Raw genomic sequence first — 18830 nt, forward strand, 5'->3', positions numbered from 1 at the left:
ACGCTTTGGACACGCTTTTATCCTGATCGATTCGGGTGCTCTCGGATTTTTACCCTGAATCTGTTTGTAAGAATTAATCTTAAGAAAACACGAAATAATAGAAATTCTGATATTAGAAACATATATGTACATAAGTATTGAATTGATTAATAAAATTAATTTGGTACTTATATTTAAAGCAAAAAAATATTTATTCACAGAATTAGCCAAAAATGCTACTTCTATAATATATTATTGCTCAAGAGAAATATCCATGATTCTTATAAGTGCCGTAAATAATAAAAATTCCAGAGAAAAAAGTTACCGTAACACAATATTCAATACCAAAAATAAAATCCGTATGATTACAAACTGAAATCGGTTTTACAGTATTCGGCGGGATTTGTTTTTTCTTCTCATATTAGTATTTTTATTGGTTTCAGAGAATACGATGTAATAATACTTACAGTAAATAAACCTGTAATTATTAACATTGATAATTTTGAAAGTTATGTAAAATAACATTAGTCACATAAGTTAGGAGAAGGCTATAAAACAACCGATTATTTTTTTTATGTCGTATCATTCGCGTAAATAAATGTTCCGTACATAAAATCACAGAAAAAAAATCAATCGATTAAACAATAAGAAAAGTTGTCATTACTATTTCGGATTTCGGAAAGAACAAAAAATAAAAATGATTTAAATTTTTGTCTCAACATTCGTATACATAACCGGCGCCCCGCATAACGGCGTACAATATATCGATCATAATCTATTTGAATTAAGTACCATGCATATAGATTCCCATAATAATTAATTGCATGTGTACATTTAAGGAAAACTTCAGTGTGTTAATTACTTGTTGTTTTCTGTTATCAGTGTTTAAAAATTAAAATAATAACTTGTAGAAATATTTTTAATCGGTATTCAGAAGAATTTACTTCCCGCATTTCATAGAAACGAACAGTATATTTTCTTTCTATGTTTATATTTAATTTTGTTCAAATTAATGTTAAATAATCTAACATTTAAATTGTGTGCATCAACAAATACTGATTTCGACTACCTTGAAGTCATTAAAATTCTATTGGCTATTGACAAAAGAAGACACGCGTGACCATCCAATGAAAACGAATACACAGAGTTTGATTGACAAGTTCAGCCAGGTGCAAGTCTTACCCGATGTCCAAGGTTATGTGTGCTGGTTATACACAGCCGAATAGTCTCAGTAACTAGTCTTCTTTCAATACGCGTACCTTTCTTTTGTTTGTTAAAAACTAATTTAATTTTGTAAAAAGATAAGTATATGGTTTCTTATAGATTTTTTTCACGAGAATATCTACAAAGGAGTTTTGCCAATCACAAACAGTTTAAAGTAATGTTTAACACGAGCGCTATTTTAAAACAATTAAATTGTCAGAGAGTTCCGAATGAAATCTGATGAACGTTTCACACGTTTCTCGCACGCTTTGCCCGAAACGATTTACACGCTTTGCCCGAAACGCTGCACGCTTTGCCCGAAACGCTAAACGGTTTACACGAAACGCTTCACGATTCACACGAAACGCTAAACGGTTTACACGAAACGCTAAACGGTTTACACGAAACGTTTCTCGCACGAAAGTCGCACGCTTTTTTGGTGTAGTAGTACGTTTCAGGGTCTGTAGGTAAATTGTTATAAAAAGTTGCATACAGTTGTGATTTTTGTAATTGCAAAAACAATTTTATCAACTTTTTACCTACCCGTGTATTGCCTCATGTATAACTTGCGTAGAAACGTTTGTTCATCGACGTTCTGTTCTTTCTTTCTTTCTTTCTTTCTTTTTCTCTCTCTCTCTTCTCTCTCTCTCTCAAACTAGAAGGTTTATTTTAAAGGGGCGTGGTCACGATTTTGGTCAAATTTTACTTTTCGGTTTTTGTTATTTACAATGCTTTTTGAATGCATTTCTAATGATCAAATGAAATTTGGGTTCAAGTCAATGAGTTTTAAGCAAGATACAGGGCTCACAATTCTTCGTGATGTACACAAGGCTCGTGCCCTGTTTTATTTACACAGGTTCAATATACGAGTAAAAAAAAATTCAAGCTGATTATTCTTTATTCTAATTCATTTTAAGCTTAAATGAACAGTTCTTAACGATTGACACATTCATTTTAGGTCTAAAACTTGAAGTTCATTTCAAATTTCAAAATGGAAACAAAGATTGTGTTTACATAGTGAGGAATTGCAAGCTCTGTGACTCGCCTTTAACTCAATAAATGATGGTTGCCTATTAAAGATGCCTTACTAAAGCATTGTAAACATTAAAATCGAAAAAATAACTTTTGACCAAAATCGTGACCATGCCCCTTTGTAAGATGCATACGTAAGATTTTATTATGAGATTTCTCGTTCAAACATTTATGCATTGTATACTTTATTATTCTATATACATAAAAAATATTATTTTCTTGTTACATAGATTATTCAGTCAAATTAAGTTACGTAAATTCAATTTATCTCGTTTAAGAATTATTTAATGATTGATCTGAAAAGAGAAAAAAACGGAAGTTAGCACCGATTCAAATACAGGACCAAACGTCTAGTAAACTCGTCAAATTGCTTTATATATCGCTCGGACGATCCAATAGTCGTGAGGTCCCAATATCAATTGATTAGCTTCAGTAAAAGGTGGTAGTCGTAATTACTATATTGATATAAAATGTTAGTAACTATTTACAATTATGTATAAATATACACTGAACGTGTTTTTTTGATACAATCGTTTCAAAACTTGGTGTCCTCTCTCTCTCTCTCTCTCTCTCTCTCTCTCTCTCTCTCTCTCTCTCTCTCTCTCTCATTGCTGTTAACGTTTCCCGCACACATGCGCAAAACCACATCAACTCGAATCGTATATAAATATACAAAAGAAAATATTTATTTCTCCTTACATTAAATTATCTTATAAAATAATTCATTTTGATGTCACATTTGTCACATAATATTCTTTAACAGCTTTAAAATTGTTGTTTAAGGACATTCTCGGGTAAATGTCCCTATTTTTTCTTTTGAATTTTGTCAACATTTTTCCCGATATATTACCAGTAACTATGAATTATATTGATAAAAAATAATTATTATCTTTGTTATTTGTTCTCTTGAATATTATCAAAAATATAATAAAATAGAATATATATTTTGTCCAAAAAGTGGTTAATAAGAATGCTTCTTATCGTATTATCTGTTATGTTTTATCAATCATTAACAAACAAATCTAATCTAGGAGTGGCAACAAGATTTTGTGATGAACATGGAGAATGGGAACCTCCTAACTTTATCAACTGCACCAACGAAGCTTTAGTGAATGCATCGTCACTTGTAAGTTTCCTTACATAATGCATAAGCAATGATCAGTTACATCATGAGTGTATGAATCATTTTTTTTGTAGTAAAAATCTTTCAAAATAAGTTTTGTTTCTTTCAAGTTGGAAAGTATCATCGGGAATGAAACACAGGATCAAATAAGAATCCAGGAGACAGTTAACTATACTCTACAACTGATGAAAAACCTGACATCGTCAACAAATGGAATCGGTGCTGGTGATCTGAGTTCGTCTCTGGGCGTTTTAGAGAAGATTGTAACAGTAACCAACGCTACAGGATTACCTATCGAAAAAGAGGTCATGTATTGGAATTATCTACGTTATAACCTCTCATTCATTCACCTATTATTTAAAAGTGTTGGGCTAGAAAATTGTGAAAAGTCGGCGAAAATGTTTCCCTCGTTATCAATCCTGAATAATTGTTTTGACCCTTTTCACTCAAAAGTACTGATTATTTTCTTTGTTAAAGGGATATGATTTTAAAACGTACGTGTACCTGTTTTCTATGCCTGCAGCAAAACTTAGAACAGTAGAATAAATTTGTAACTAACACGTTCAAAGTAAATTTCGTTTGCTTATTTTATATTCAATGGCAATTCATTGTTCCGTCCTTCTCCTTTTGATTTATTCAATGGAATATGTTCAAAGCACTATGTAAATCTTGCCTAAATAGTCCGATTAACATGTGTCATCAGAAGCGTTTACTCATAAACTGTTTCAGTAAGTCCTGTGTTTGTAAAATATGTAACTAAAATTATCAACAGCAAACTAGTTATGACACAAATATTTGCATATGGCTCTCTTATTTCAGTTCTCTGATTTTAGGTGAAAGATCATTTTATGTTTACCGCAATTTGCACTTAACGTCCATTGTCTTATTTTGTTGATGTATAATGTTCATGTTATCTTTATTAGCGTATACTTGAATATTGCACAGACATAAAAAAAAAAAAGAATAGATATTTCACGGTGTTGGAATAATTAGTGTGTCTTTTAGGATGTCGCAATGTACAGCTTACAATGTACACAAAGAATACCGTTCACAATGTCAATTTCCTTATAAATTTAACAGTAACGATATTTTATATGTTTTAATTAATTTCAGGTATTTTACGCTGTTATTGATAACATTTTATCGCCCAATAACTCAAACTCTTGGACTACTGTAAGCAAAGAGGTAAATTTACATTATACAATATTGTAATATAAATTAAAATCAAATCATTTGGTATAAAAATTTTAATGAAGTTCTTGTATTTGTGTATTTATTAACTAAATATGACAAAGTTAAACGTTTTCATTACTTACAAGAGCATACTTGTGGCCTGGAGCACAATCAATCCATCGTTTAATGTCAAACCTGAAAGATTTATTATATTAACCAGCTTAATATTTCGATCATCTGTGCATGGTCAACACTTGTTCCAGGTCATTGTACAACACTTACTGATTTTCAGAGTGAGATGCTACAAAGAATTTTAACAGGAGTTCGAATACGCTTTCGTTTAAACAAACAAAAACATAATATTCAATGTAAATAAGTATTTTGTGTCAAGTATTTGGGATTGTTCTTTTGTTACAGAGTCCAAACATCTCTAAAGCGTACAATATTCATTTTACAAACAATCCAAAACTCAAATTGAAAAAAAATTGACAAGTGATAAATTTATCTGAAACTTTAATTTTAACACATAATGTAAGAAAAGTTCAATAAATTAGGTAAGGAAATAAAAGTTAAAAAAAAAACATGGCATGCATCTAGCAGAAAAGTATAACGCTTCATTGTGGTTTATTTGCTCACTAATATCAATTAGTATTTTACAAAGTTTGTTACTTTTAGACAGAAAAAGACCCCAGCTTTCTCTTAAAAAATATGGACCGTTTCAGCAAGATTACACTCCAAAACGACAATATTACAACGACTAAATTTAACGGATCTAATTTTGGTAAAAAGCCATTTCCTTATCGTTAAGAATTGCCAATACATGTAGAAGAAAAAACACTGTATAAATTGATGTTTTTTTTAAAGAGCTTGTTATCAACCGGGCAAATATCGATGAAACGGGAATACGTTTTCCGGATGAACAATCAAACAGCGTTTCTCTAAACTCCGAAGAACTTTCTACCTTTCTAAAATTACCAAAACAAGCATCAAACGCTACAAAAGGTAAGAAAAATAACTATTTTTTGTTCGTTATATGCATTTATTGTTAAAGACAATTATGTAAAAACACGATTTAATTCAAGATTTAATAACAATTATTGATACTGGAAGAGTATATCAACCAATCTTTCAATGTTTTTTATTTTTTTTTTTAATGTTTCCACAAGCGATCAACTATGTTGCTGTCCTATATAGAACAATCTCAGACATTCTGGGATCTGATTCTAACAGGTAAACTGTTAAAACAAGTTTTCAGTTTTCGTTTAAATCTTTATTTACATCTAGCTTAATCTGTGTTAATCTGACAAATACTCAAACATCTGATTTGATATTATCATAATGTATGATTTTTTTTTAATTTGCTTCGATACTAAACTTAATATATCTTACTCATATCTTTTTGGAAACTCAATTAAACCAACCAGTAAAGGGTTGAAAGGCAAACAGGGGGAAAAGTCTAAGCAAAGATCCTTTGTCAATTCCCCAATATTGTCCATCACGACACAGGAAGACTTAGGAGTGTTAAATCCACCTCTCAATCTAAAGTTTGGACACACTGTAAAAGTAAGATGTCAGAAATATGTGATTTTAGTTTACAGTTGACATAAAGTTATTATGTAAAATTAACTTAAAAGTTTCCTATTATTGCCGACGTGTAAAGTGCAATTAACCTAGGTTAATTCAATTGGTTTATTTAAGCTGTTTTTTATATTATTTGTATCGTTCATTGTTTATTTAGAATACGTCTACGGAAATGCGCGCTGTATGTGTCTCCTGGGATTTCAATATAAAGTATGTTATTGTGAACAAATTGTTTTCTCTGATTTTAAAATTAAAGTTTTTTTATACAAAAGTTACAGCAATAAGTGGGTTTATTTCTAATTCATTTTTTTATTTAGTAAATGGTCAGAGGAAGGATGCATTGTGAAACAAACAAATCGTCGGAGAACTGTTTGTCATTGCAACCATCTCACAAACTTTGCTATTTTAATGAGACCATACACTCAGGTATATGCCCCTTTTTTATACAAATAGAGTCAAAGAAATTAAAAATGAAATTTGCTGTTGATATTCCAAGCTATCTCGACTACATTTCAGGTATCAGAAGAAAGTCCATTCTTAAAAACGATGTCACTTGTTGGCGTAGCTCTCTCCATAGCTTTTACGTTTCTTACTTCTTTGATTTACGTCCTGACATGGAGGTATGTAAGACTAATTTGTATCATTCATGCACAAATATAACTCCAACGAGTATACATGTACTACAGAAATTCAAAATCATCTAATTGTATGTAAATTTCAGATTTATCAGGAGTGACAAAAACGTCATGATGCTGAATATCTGTGGATCGTTAATACTGTCGTATACAATATTTATATCGTCAGTGGAACAGACATCGAATGAGGTAAAAATCGATTTCTACCTCCTGATAAGTGATAGGTTTTTGTGTGTACATATATAACTTGATAATTAAAATACAAACGTAAATCTTGCCAAAAAACATTCAAAATAAATTAATAAAATATACAATGTATTACGTAAAACACTCATGGTATCTGGTCACCGATGTGTGAATATATAATTCTTAAGCATTTAATGTATACATGTACGTAGATTCTATAAAGAAAGAAAATAGTCCACAAAAATTCATAATGCATTAAACAATCATGTAATATTGTACCTAAATTATATATTGAAAATTATTGGATTGATATTTGTAAAATAATAATCTGTATACATGTACCGACACTGAGTATATATATAATTACCGGCGTTTAATTATTTTTATATTCCAGGTTGCTTGCGTCGCGATAACGGCCATTATCCACTACCTTTTCTTAGTGACCTTCTTCAGTATGCTTGGATTAGGTGTATATTACTTCATGAGTATTACAGTGACTTACTATGCCCTGTATGTTGCAAACAACTTCAAGTCTAAATCAAGGGTTCGTTGGTTTCTGGGTGGAATCTGGGGTATGTATTTGAATGAACCTTTCACGAGTTGGATTTAACCTTTTAGATATATTTTCATCGTAAGATATTTCCTTTTGTTTTATTTAAATAATTTTAAAATTTTAAAAAGTCGTATAGACTTTTCAAACATTCGTTTAAGTGACCGATTTTTTTTTTTTTTTTTTTTTTTTTTTTGGTATCATAATGCGATGAAATTTTAATTTTTTGGGGGGGGTTGGTGGGATAAACTATCATCACAAAAATAAACCCTCATTTGAATTATATCTTCAGACTACATATGCATTCACATAAACAAAATATTATAAACAGCTGGATAATTCTAATACAATTTCTATGGAATCATTACAAGTTCATGTATCCATATACAAGTTAAATGGATGCATGTTTATGTATTTTTAAAAGCACTTGCTTAATTATTTTCTTCAGCTTCATACATAATATTGTTGGGATTACTTCAATTCATTTCACGCAATTTGAAGGAGGTGGGGGTTAAAGCGATTTAAATTGCCCTTTCAACACGGTATACATTGGTCAAAAAAAGGATCGGGTAGTTGCGTAGAATACCAATATGGAATTAGATGTAAGTATTAAAAAACTAAGGATGATATTGTTTCATTCTCATAGCGGTTATTTTGCAGGTGTACCGGTCATTATTACTGGAACAAATCTTGGAGCATTTTGGGGTAAAGTATACCACCTAAAGTCGTAGTATGCGTATTTTACATAGTATTATCTTTGCAAGAACTAAAGAATGTATCTACTTTTACATACATACAGAATTTATTGCCATAAATATGTTTACCACTGACTCCAGTCGGTAAAGAAATATTTTTTTTAACCTTTTAGCTGCTGGTTGTCCATCGAAAGTGGCTCTCTCTATTTGTTTATCATTCTAGTTTGTCTGATTAGTTTGGTAAGTTCTTGAGGTACAAATTCTACTGTTCAGTTTTTCCTTGCACATCAAATTCTTCAAAAGCGTAAAGAAAATTGGAGATTTTTCAGGGCACCTAATTTAAATGTTTTTCATAGATTTGAAACTCAATGTTGTTTCTCTATAAAAAATAATTGTGGTTTTTTTCAGATCAACATTCTTATAATTGTTTCCCTTTTGAGGGTGTTGTTTGCTTCGAGCATAGTGGCAAGGTCTTCACTGCAGAGGAAAGCGTCGTGAGTCAAACCAAGAAGAATCTTGATATTCATATAAGTTGGTTTACTAGCAGTGTAGAAAAAAAACACCTTGTTTTATTAGTACATATGCCCCAGCATAATCCGACAATCGAATAGCAAACATAAAGTTTAACATAATAAAATAATACTAGTTTTCACAAACATATTGCATGTATCCACAAAACATACCAAATACTTTCACATAGTGTGTTTTCTTCTTAGCCACAAACCCACTAACATACATGCATAACAAAACATTGAATCGTACATGTTATATTTGTAAAACGTTCTGATAAAAAAAAATATTTTCAATAATTACTAGATCCGGTCTGCGGTCCCTTGGAACACTTCTGCCAGTTCTAGGGGTGACTTGGCTGTTTGGAATCCTGGCAGTTAACGAAAATGCAGTTGTGTTTCAGTATTTGTTTGTCATTGCAAATTCATTCCAGGTTTGATATCTTTATTAGGTTTCTTTCGTGTTTGGGTGTTTTTAACTTTTGTTTAATTTGCAGAAGTGTTTACGGTAGTTTTCTAAGAAAAAAAGAAGTTTTATTTTTTTCTCTTTTCTTACGTTTCATTTGATTTGTTGTTTTAAAATCAGAATCATGTTTTTTACTTACACATTGCCATTTTTATAATATATATTTATTTTTCAGGGGTTCTTCATTTTTCTTTCACAAGTTTTGTTGGACAAAAAGGTCAGCTTTTAAAATTTGTAATAAATTATATCATGTACCTGTACATTTGTAAAAATGACTTATTATTATTTTTAAAAATCTAAATCTTGATTAGGATATGATCCTTGTGTTGTTTTATTTCACAGAAAAACATCTATGGAGATTTCATGAAAATATCTTAGAGCATATATTATATTTGCAATTTCTTGTCAGGTGAGGCAAGGCATAGGGAATAGATACCCGAGTTTGAGTACAATATTCAGTTTAGCTGAGCAAAGGACAAAAGAAACTTCTCTAGGTACACGAAGCCCGTCGACATCTAAATCAAATGAACCATTGATGAAACGCAAGGTGAGGGAAGAATGCTTTTTTACACATGATTATCTTATTGAAATCAATTATTAAATATCAATAGTATCTATATTTTTTATTAGATGAAAAAACGACGTTATAAAGAATTTCTTCAATAAATTTGTAATCGCAAATGATATCATGCTTAGAGTAAGTTAAAAGCTAGCTTTGCAATTCTTTGATCTTTGATCTTAAATAAATCTTCGAACTTTTAGAGGATCAATTCGGTTGTAACTACTAGAAAAAATTATATTTTTTTCTTTTTAGAAAAAGAGTTTGCCTAAAAGATTTCGGCAAACCAAAGAGAAGAAGTCTGAGTTATCAATGTCAGAAAAAACAATGTGTACAAATTGTCCACAAAGTGTTTCTCATGAAAAAGTAAGCCTTAAACGTCAACATTCAAGTTCAGATTTTTTGCCAAAAAAAATAAGATAAATGATTAATTAAAAATGTGAAGGCACTTAAAATCTCACGATTAATTTATACATTGATACATAATATTTTGAATCTTCATATCTTTATTAACAGAGAAATGAAACAAATTCTGATTAAACTTCTAATTTGTGAACGAAAAGAGAAATGTCGCAGACCGAAGGGGACAACTTTTTTAACATAAGTTAGCTGTAAAATGTTTAATGTACACATTTGCTTTACCTGTTACTAGGATGTAACACTATATATATAGTGCCTGTTTGGAAAGGTAACAGTTGAAATCGATACCCTGAGAAAACCTGGTTTCCCCTGGTTTTACCCTGGTTTACGAGGGATGTCAAATTACCCTGAGTTTTGAAATGAATTACCCTGGTTTCTGAGGGATGTCAAATCCAACTGTTACCCTTCCAAACAAGCACTTTCTATTTTATTATGTCGAATGTCTTATTTTTTAAGAAAACTTAGTTGCTTTTATGTAGAAATGACGTGAATTCTACGTCGAATCATACGCACATAATTTACGCGCATGTAACAATTCGTTGTGATATTCGTTGCCAGGTCTGTTGCTAACGCTAAGGGTAATAGAACGGATTATCAACTGCGTCTTGACCAATCAGTATTCAACATCAAAGTATAAGAAATTAATTTATGTTCTATGCAATAGGGATGGTTTAAATGTATTTCTACGATAGATTTCTTACAGTGTATTACTTATCTTAGTATAAATCGTTCGGTATGAGATCTTTTATATAGTCATATAGAAAGCATATTAGGAATTTAGTTCCATTTTCACAATAGATTTTTAGTTACATTGTAACATAAGATAAAATTTTAAAAACAAGTTATAATGTTGTGTCTGCTCTATTAATGCTAACTTTTACATGCACTATATCTGCCATTTAATTTTTTTTAAACAATCCATAAGCAACTAATTTGAGTACATGTTTGCAAAACGGTTATTATATTCATTGTTTAGGATTAACAATGATTCATTTGCACTTTTAAAATATATACCCACGACTGATACCATAAACATGTATTCCCGGACTGTAAATTCTTTTTTTATTTGATTGTAAATAAAACTATTTTACACAACCATATTTTTGTGTTCTTTTTTATTCTTTTGTATTATTTCTATTATATATCTATATACGATAGGATATTTAGATCTTTCCACCTTTCAGGTTAAAGAACTCTTGTTTATGTTTCTTCTTCTTCTTCTTCTTCTTCTTCTTCTTCTTTCTATTTTCCACAGTCACTTTTTTGTTATTAAGGTTATCCATACAATTTAAACCTTATCTAATTGCTCATTAACTCTGCACGAGTTATTAAAAAACATGTTTTTTTTTCTAGGCATTTATTTAAAAAAAATAAAAACAAATTAATTATGTAAACCTACCAATTTTTGTAGTTTCAAAATGCTCGAATACGAATCAATGGCAAAAAGGGCCTTCCATCAATGTTTAAAAGTTTGTTATGGAAATTAACAGGATAAATTCTTATTAACATGCTTATGGCAAACAAAAAGGCCAAGACATTTATTTCAGAAACAACAGCTATATTAAGGTTTGAAATTTTATCAAATATTCTATCCACCATAGCTTGCTATTTTGTACTCTATTTCATAAGAAAATTGAGTGAAATTCATTATGAAACAAAACTAATCTTAAAAATATACATGCTCCAGTTTTTACTGGACTCAAAGCACCTGTGTGCGTATGAATGTACGCATACCTCTAGAACACCTAAAAACTGGTTTCAAAGGCAATAATTAGCTTACAAAAGATCAACTTATTTACAAATAGCTTTGATCAATATGATTGTATCGTTCATTGATTTATTTCTTCACTATCTTCAAGCAGGGATGTATCAGCATAGATAGTATTCTATTGTTTAAATGAATATTAGGTGAAATACGGAACACAACGGTGAATTAATTGCAAAGATGAAATGTAGTTCAAATTTAGAATATCACATTGTCTATACTATATGAGTAAAGTAAATATATGTAAGTAATAGCGAAAAGTCCATGTTTACATCGCATTTTAATGGAGAGATCAACTGCAATCAGTTAGAGTCAGTTCAACTTTGTTTTGTAATGCATGCATTGATTGTTGGGTGTGAAACAAGACTTATTTTTCAAAACCTGTCAAATGAATGATGATATACTTGAAACAAGTCTTAGAACAAAAGTCTTGAGAAAAAAGCAAACGCAAAAAACACAACCCTATCAAATGATTCATTGCGTTTTCTATTTTCAAAACTATAACAGTTATTACTGGGTTTTTTTACAAGAATATATCATAAGGTGAAGCAGTGCCATTTTTTTCAGACAGGAAAGTTTGTAACTTTGTTTAAAAGCCTAACAATTTCGCATATTATAGACACTTATTCGCGATGGAAATATCTTTCCTGCACGTGATCGTTCGTGACGCTATCAGTGTCGTCTGTGTCGTTTGTCAATAGTAACGTTGCTACCAATATATCCATCGGTCATCCCGATTAGTAAACATTGGGGTGGGGGTGCAAAACGTGCGAAGGTAAAAAGTTGATGGATGAAGATAACTAAACGTTTTTTTTTTCTTCCATATTTGGGGCATTATGTAAATAAGTGAAACAACTGAGAATTAGAAATAATACTATACAAATCTGCATGATTTTTTCAAGACTTACAGGAACTTAACAAAAAAGATATCAATTTCTTTTTTTTTTACTTTAGTTAATTAAGCGATTAGTGTACCAACATATCAATTTTCAGGTCACTACAATTCCAACGCAACTTCAAGCAATGCAGTGGATGGGCAACAGTCGGATTTACACTTCTATGCACGAAAATAAACTGTTCCCTACGATTTTCTTGTTTTTTCTTACAGTGGCGTTAATCTCGTTACGTCAGATTTCATTTCGTACCAAATCGGCTTCATTCAAAAATCGTTCAGGTATGACATTGGGTTTTCTCCACGTATCATGAAAAGTACTTATGGGATCGCAGTAAAATTTCCAGGATGATGTTTTCTACACAGATCTCCGTCATATAAAAAAAATGACAGCCATTGAAGATACCCTTTGATATTGATACATGTAAATGAAGAGAAAAAAATGCCTTATTGCGCATATCCTTAGAAAACAGCTGTTTGTTATTGTTTGCGAATTATATATAATTTAAATTAATTATCCGTCAAAATTATGTTAGTGGCTAACAGCTGTTGATTTGAATTATTATCATTTATTGAACGTGTAATGTGTTAGTCAATGTCCTCACTCCTGCCTGTTTTAAGTAGAATAACATTAATTCGCACGAACTTTAATTATCCTTTAGACATTTGGGGCAAAACACATACGTAATTGTTTCAGGGAAGTAGATTCATTCCCGCTGTTTGAAATTCAATTGCTAGTTATTCATTACTCCGTTTTTGTTTTTTTTTGGGGTTTTTTCTTTGTTCTCGTACATGTATATAGAAATGAATTAAGCTTTCAGGAAGTTTTTTTTTCGTTGAAAGAGTTATGAAAGTGTTTAGCTTCGAACAATTAATGCATTTGTCAGTTTCATATTGTCTGCAAACCACTGCTAAACGCGACTAATCTTTGTGCACATGAAGCAAAACAGGAATGTCTGAAATCTTTTGTGACTTTTGAAAAAAATAATAATAATACAGTAAAGCTTGGTTATAGCGAACACGTTGATAATGAATTGACGCTTACAGCAAAGTGATTTTCATTCCCCGTGACTTATATACATTTTATTATATTTCAATTGGAAAAACCTGAGGGAGCAGAAAACAACCATTACTTCAAACAGCAGGTAACGATGGTTTTACGATGTTTATGTAGACTGACGTACAACATATTTCACTTTTTTGTAGATTAATGTAACATGTACAATAGAGGTTATTTGTAAATCCTAATCACGTACAAAAAAACAATTATTACAAGGTGTTAAAAAAAACAACTTTGTGCGAAATGAAGTGGCTTTATTTCATAAAAGACTTGCGTTCAATTGTTTGTCTTTGTATCAGTAACAAATTGGAACAAACGCTTAATAAAAAAAAAAGAGTTTGTAGTATTAGGGGTTGTGTATATATGTGCAGGTTTCATCAAACGTAAGGGTTGCTGTGCATTTGTGTCGCCTAATGATACAAATATATCATTAAAAGGCGATATAGTATCAGCGGTTTGAGATGGCAACAGTAATAGCAATGATTTATAGTAGTAGGCGTTGCAAACGCAACACTAATTATATTCATGGCATTAAGTGGCATTGGATCATTAACGGTGGTGACAAATCAAATCTTACTCAAAGAAAAAACATGAATGGATAACATGTCGATATTTATTATAACATTGGCATTGATTTGGGAAAAAACAATTTTTTTTGGACATTCTAAACTTTTGATAAACATAATCTTAAAATGTGATAATTTTGGGGCTTTTAACAGTTTCGAATATCAAGCTGTTCTCCCGTAAACATACCTTCATATAATTTTTAGAGCCAAAATAAACAAGAAAGAAGTATAATTAAAGAATAAATATTGCGCTAAAGATTTTAAAAATATAAGTTTTCTAAAAAGGCAGCAAAGATGAAACCAAAAATATTTAGATTGTAATTTGTTTTTGTTTTTTTAGATTGCAACATGAAAAGAATCCCCTTTAAACCAAAGCTGCTTACTATTACCTCTTTCTTAGCTGTATGCGTTGGTGTGTACATACTTGGCGTCGCATATTCTCTCTTTCGAGAACCCATGAACAACAATTCTTTATTTATCGTGCTGAATCAGAGAGATGACACGCCAGATCAATGTGAGAATGTTAATCTTATGTATTATGATGAGGAACAAAACAATGAAAACATTAAAGATTTAAAAGAATGCAAAGGTTCTGACAAAAACTTTGAAAAAGTGTTAAGGAAAAATATGCAGAAAGTAGACAACTATTTATTTAATGATTCAAATAAGTTGTTAAAATGCTTACAATTAGACAGAGAGGGAATCATTAAACTATCAACACCAAGAAGGAGCAAAGAATTGCTTCCTATATTTGTGACGGCTCTGTCTGATAATCATTTTCAAGAATTCATACAACTTATCAACAGTCTTAAAATATATCAAGAAACAAAGCACCCACAGTTAATGATTTTTGTGTACGACATAGGGTTATCAAAAGAAAATTCAAAACTGGTGCGGCAAATGTGCAATTGCAAGGTTAGAGCATTCCCATTCAATACCTTCCCTAAACACGTGAAAAATGTACTTGGATATACGTGGAAACCGATCATCATCCAAATGATGCTTCAAGAATTTGATTTTGTGATGTGGCTGGATACTTCTGTAAGATTAGAAAATACAGACCCATATTTTGTTAAAGCGAAATGCCTCGGAATTCAGGTTTTAGAGGGATCCGGTTCAATTGCTGTCAGAACTCAAAAGCGGCTTTTTGAGCGTTTTAAGGAGGATCAGTGCATGTTTAATTATCCTGAAATACAAGCTGGTATGGTGATTATCTCCCGCACATACTTTACACTTAATTATATAATGCGGCCATGGGTGGGCTGTGCTCTTGAATATGGTTGCATGGACTTTCCGAATGCGGAAGTTTATATAAACTGCACCAAAAGGTGGATTCCTTCGGATTGTCACAGGTTTGACCAATCAACTCTCGGTGTTATTATGACAAGACTATTCAACAAAAGAAGACACCACTTTGTCGTAAAAGAAGATTTTGCAAAAGTCCTACGACATGAAACCGAAAGCTCTCAAAGCCAAAACATCTCTTAATAATTGATAATTTCGTCTCACCCATAATTTTCCTGCATGTTGTCCGTTTGTTTGTGTTGTGTGCTGTTCAATTTTTCATGACAAAATTAGTTACATTACTTGTTTTAATCAGTATTGCCTGTTCGTTACCATAATTGTCTGTTTAAATTTAAACGTATCAAGCGACTAAAATACAATTGTTATGGACAGATACAGAAAAAAATAATTTTATATTTATTATTAAAAGAATATTTTCTATTTTTTTTTCTTTTAGATTGGTATGGTTCTTTTTTATTTCATTTCAAAAACAGGATTTAGTAGAAATATTGGTATTATAGTAATATCAAGTACATATGTAGAAGCTTTTTAATTACCTAATAAATAAATAATGTACGTGTATTCATATAATCAACCTTAGAGGTCACGGAGTACACATCTGTGGCAACATTTATATACATGTAGGAACAAATATGAATATAAGGTTATATTTAATTATATATGGAAAAACATGTAGTCTGAAGAAAGTCTATGTTAACTAACAATTGAATCACTAAGTCAAGGGAGGGAACCATTAATAATTAAGTGAAAGATTGTCGTTGTTTTTGATTCTCTGAATACCAAAAGCTAGTTGGTTACTTGGGCCAGTAATGGTCATACTTATCGAGTGAGTGATGCAAGCCATAACCCTTTTGTTTCTTTTCTAAATATTACTTTGGTATTTTTGAAATGATATATAATATTATAGAATTGCTCGGAAAGATTAAAGACATCATATTTATATTCCCCTTCTAAGTGGCGGATTTTTGTTTCAAATTGAAATAAACACTGAACAAAAGCTCAATGTATAATTAAACTAAATAACCATTCAACATCATTTGAAAATGATTATAAAAAAAATGACAAAGAATTGCGTTTGAAAAGTGTTTATAATAAACTGGCAACGAAACGCTTTACAATGACGTCTTAATCTTTGGATGTTTTTTTATTAAGGTCTTCCGTTTCCAACGGAAGACCTTATTGTTTTCGTACTGTTTCTTCTTCTTCTTCTTAATTTTTTTCCAAATTTTTTGCACTCGATTTCTCAAAAACTATTGGACCGATTTAAACCATTTTTTCACAGATTATGAGATGTAATCTGAATTTTATATGTTTTTTTAAAATTTTTGTTATCGTCACTTCCGGTACCAATTCATCGGCCATTTTGTATATTTTTACGACCTATTTTGTGCAGAGCTGATCTCAGAAACTATCAGAGATATGACTATGAAATTTTCAGAATATATAGTCTAAAGTTTGAAATTGTGCACAATTATGTTGTTTTACGCCAGTGGCGCCATTTCTTGGAGCTCGCCTGGGCCCGAAAATTGGGTACGAATTATTGTTCAAAATTTTTATACGTTTTGATCTGTATTTTTTTATCAGTTAATATTTTGTTAAGAATTAAGTATAACAAAAGTAGTAGATAATGAAAATTTCTCCAACAAAATCAAAAAAAAAGGGGCTGGCCCCCTTTTTTAGGGGCCAAGGCACTTGTAAACTCTATTACAAATAACCGAAAAACGATAAAAATGTTGTAATGCATTATAGAAGCAAAGTTGTTGATCGTAACATTATCTATCACAAAAAATTATTGCCACGCCCATTTATTACGTAATTAGGGAATTTTAGGGGCCAAAGTACTTAAACTTTGACGCATTTCTTGAAAAGGAGACATATTTTGTTAAGCATTGTAGAAGAGAAAATGTTTGAATTAATGCTTTAAATTGATTCCCCTTATCAAAACACGAATTTACGTCCCCATTAAGGATCTAGAGGGCAGGCCCCTAAAATATTCAATCATTTGTATCTCAAAAATGATCAACAATTCTAGATAGGCATAAAAACAAAAACTGTTAGTATTCCTTAGACCTTTTCAAAGAAATCAAGAAAAAGGGGCTGGCCCCCTTTTTAGGGGCTAATGCACTTGTAAACTCTATTATAAATAACTGAAAATTGTATCGATTATTCATGGTATGATTTTAAACAGAAATCGCAAGGAAGACCTACTCGTTACTCGTAACGAGATCGTATCTAGTTAATATTATTATTCTTTTTTGACAGTCGTCTCGGGACACTGAAAAAGGCAAGTTATTTTGCTTATCAGGGATGACACTAAATAGTGTCATTGAGAATATTAACATTAATAAAATGTTTCGGGGCCAACTTTCTGTATAATCTATTTTTCCTAGAAAATAAGAGTAAATGTTTCAATAATTTCCGAAAAGCCTTCGTACATATCGGTAGCTCTCACAAATTTAGTCCTGACTTATATTGTCAATCATGCATGTTATGAAATATATTTGTTTTTAAAACAACGTAAATAACATATTTTTGTAAGCCCCAGTAATTGTTTTGGGGTTTGGGGGTTTGAACAATTTTGAACATTTGGTATCAAGTGAGCTAAAACTACCTAAAAAAAACCACAACTGAAATTCATACACACATATTTAAATAAACTTCGAGCTCGATACTCTCTAATGTGTTTTTTTTTTCATTGCACATGCGCAAAATATACACTGTTGTAGATTGTTCGGTGACAACATGGACTTTAAGATGGTTTGGGACACCTCCATATTGTGACCTACTTCCTACTGAAATTAAAAATTAAATACATTATTATTGTATAGGTGTTTTCTTTTAATATTTACTATCTAATTGGTTAACAATGGGCTCTGTACAGCGTAAACTACTACTCTGTTAGCCATCAGCTCAAATCCCGGTTCTTTTTTATGTTCTAAAAAATTTCAGCATATTTTTTGTCAAATATTATAAAATTTTAAATTCAAGATTTGTTAAATTTTACCAATTATAATGAAATGTTATCCATGTTAGAATCGACAGGTGTCCCATATAACCTTAAACATGAAGTGTAATTGTAGTACATGTAACAGAAAGATATATTGCATATCTATATAAACTAGCACCGTAAA

The 18830-nt window shown here is 30.9% G+C and overlaps 1 protein-coding gene across 1 annotated transcript in view; it reads left to right on the forward strand.

The window, feature by feature from the left end:
* The window catches only part of LOC109619509 (adhesion G protein-coupled receptor E3-like), a 28994-nt gene extending 17792 nt beyond the window's left edge, over positions 1-11202 (forward strand). Inside the window, exons 7-26 of the mRNA XM_066069795.1 lie at positions 3246-3340; positions 3448-3642; positions 4451-4522; positions 5186-5291; positions 5375-5512; positions 5677-5740; positions 5935-6073; positions 6249-6301; positions 6409-6517; positions 6608-6711; positions 6813-6915; positions 7307-7484; positions 8123-8192; positions 8331-8397; positions 8566-8651; positions 8974-9100; positions 9308-9349; positions 9542-9679; positions 9947-10057; positions 10208-11202. Of these exons, the coding sequence (XP_065925867.1) occupies positions 3246-3340; positions 3448-3642; positions 4451-4522; positions 5186-5291; positions 5375-5512; positions 5677-5740; positions 5935-6073; positions 6249-6301; positions 6409-6517; positions 6608-6711; positions 6813-6915; positions 7307-7484; positions 8123-8192; positions 8331-8397; positions 8566-8651; positions 8974-9100; positions 9308-9349; positions 9542-9679; positions 9947-10057; positions 10208-10231 (2021 nt within the window). The 3' untranslated portion in view covers positions 10232-11202. The remainder of the gene's footprint in view (positions 1-3245; positions 3341-3447; positions 3643-4450; positions 4523-5185; positions 5292-5374; positions 5513-5676; positions 5741-5934; positions 6074-6248; positions 6302-6408; positions 6518-6607; positions 6712-6812; positions 6916-7306; positions 7485-8122; positions 8193-8330; positions 8398-8565; positions 8652-8973; positions 9101-9307; positions 9350-9541; positions 9680-9946; positions 10058-10207) is intronic.
* Positions 11203-18830: the final 7628 nt, after the last annotated feature.

Source organism: Magallana gigas, chromosome 1, assembly GCF_963853765.1.
Source record: "Magallana gigas chromosome 1, xbMagGiga1.1, whole genome shotgun sequence".
Lineage (NCBI taxonomy): Eukaryota > Metazoa > Mollusca > Bivalvia > Ostreida > Ostreidae > Magallana > Magallana gigas.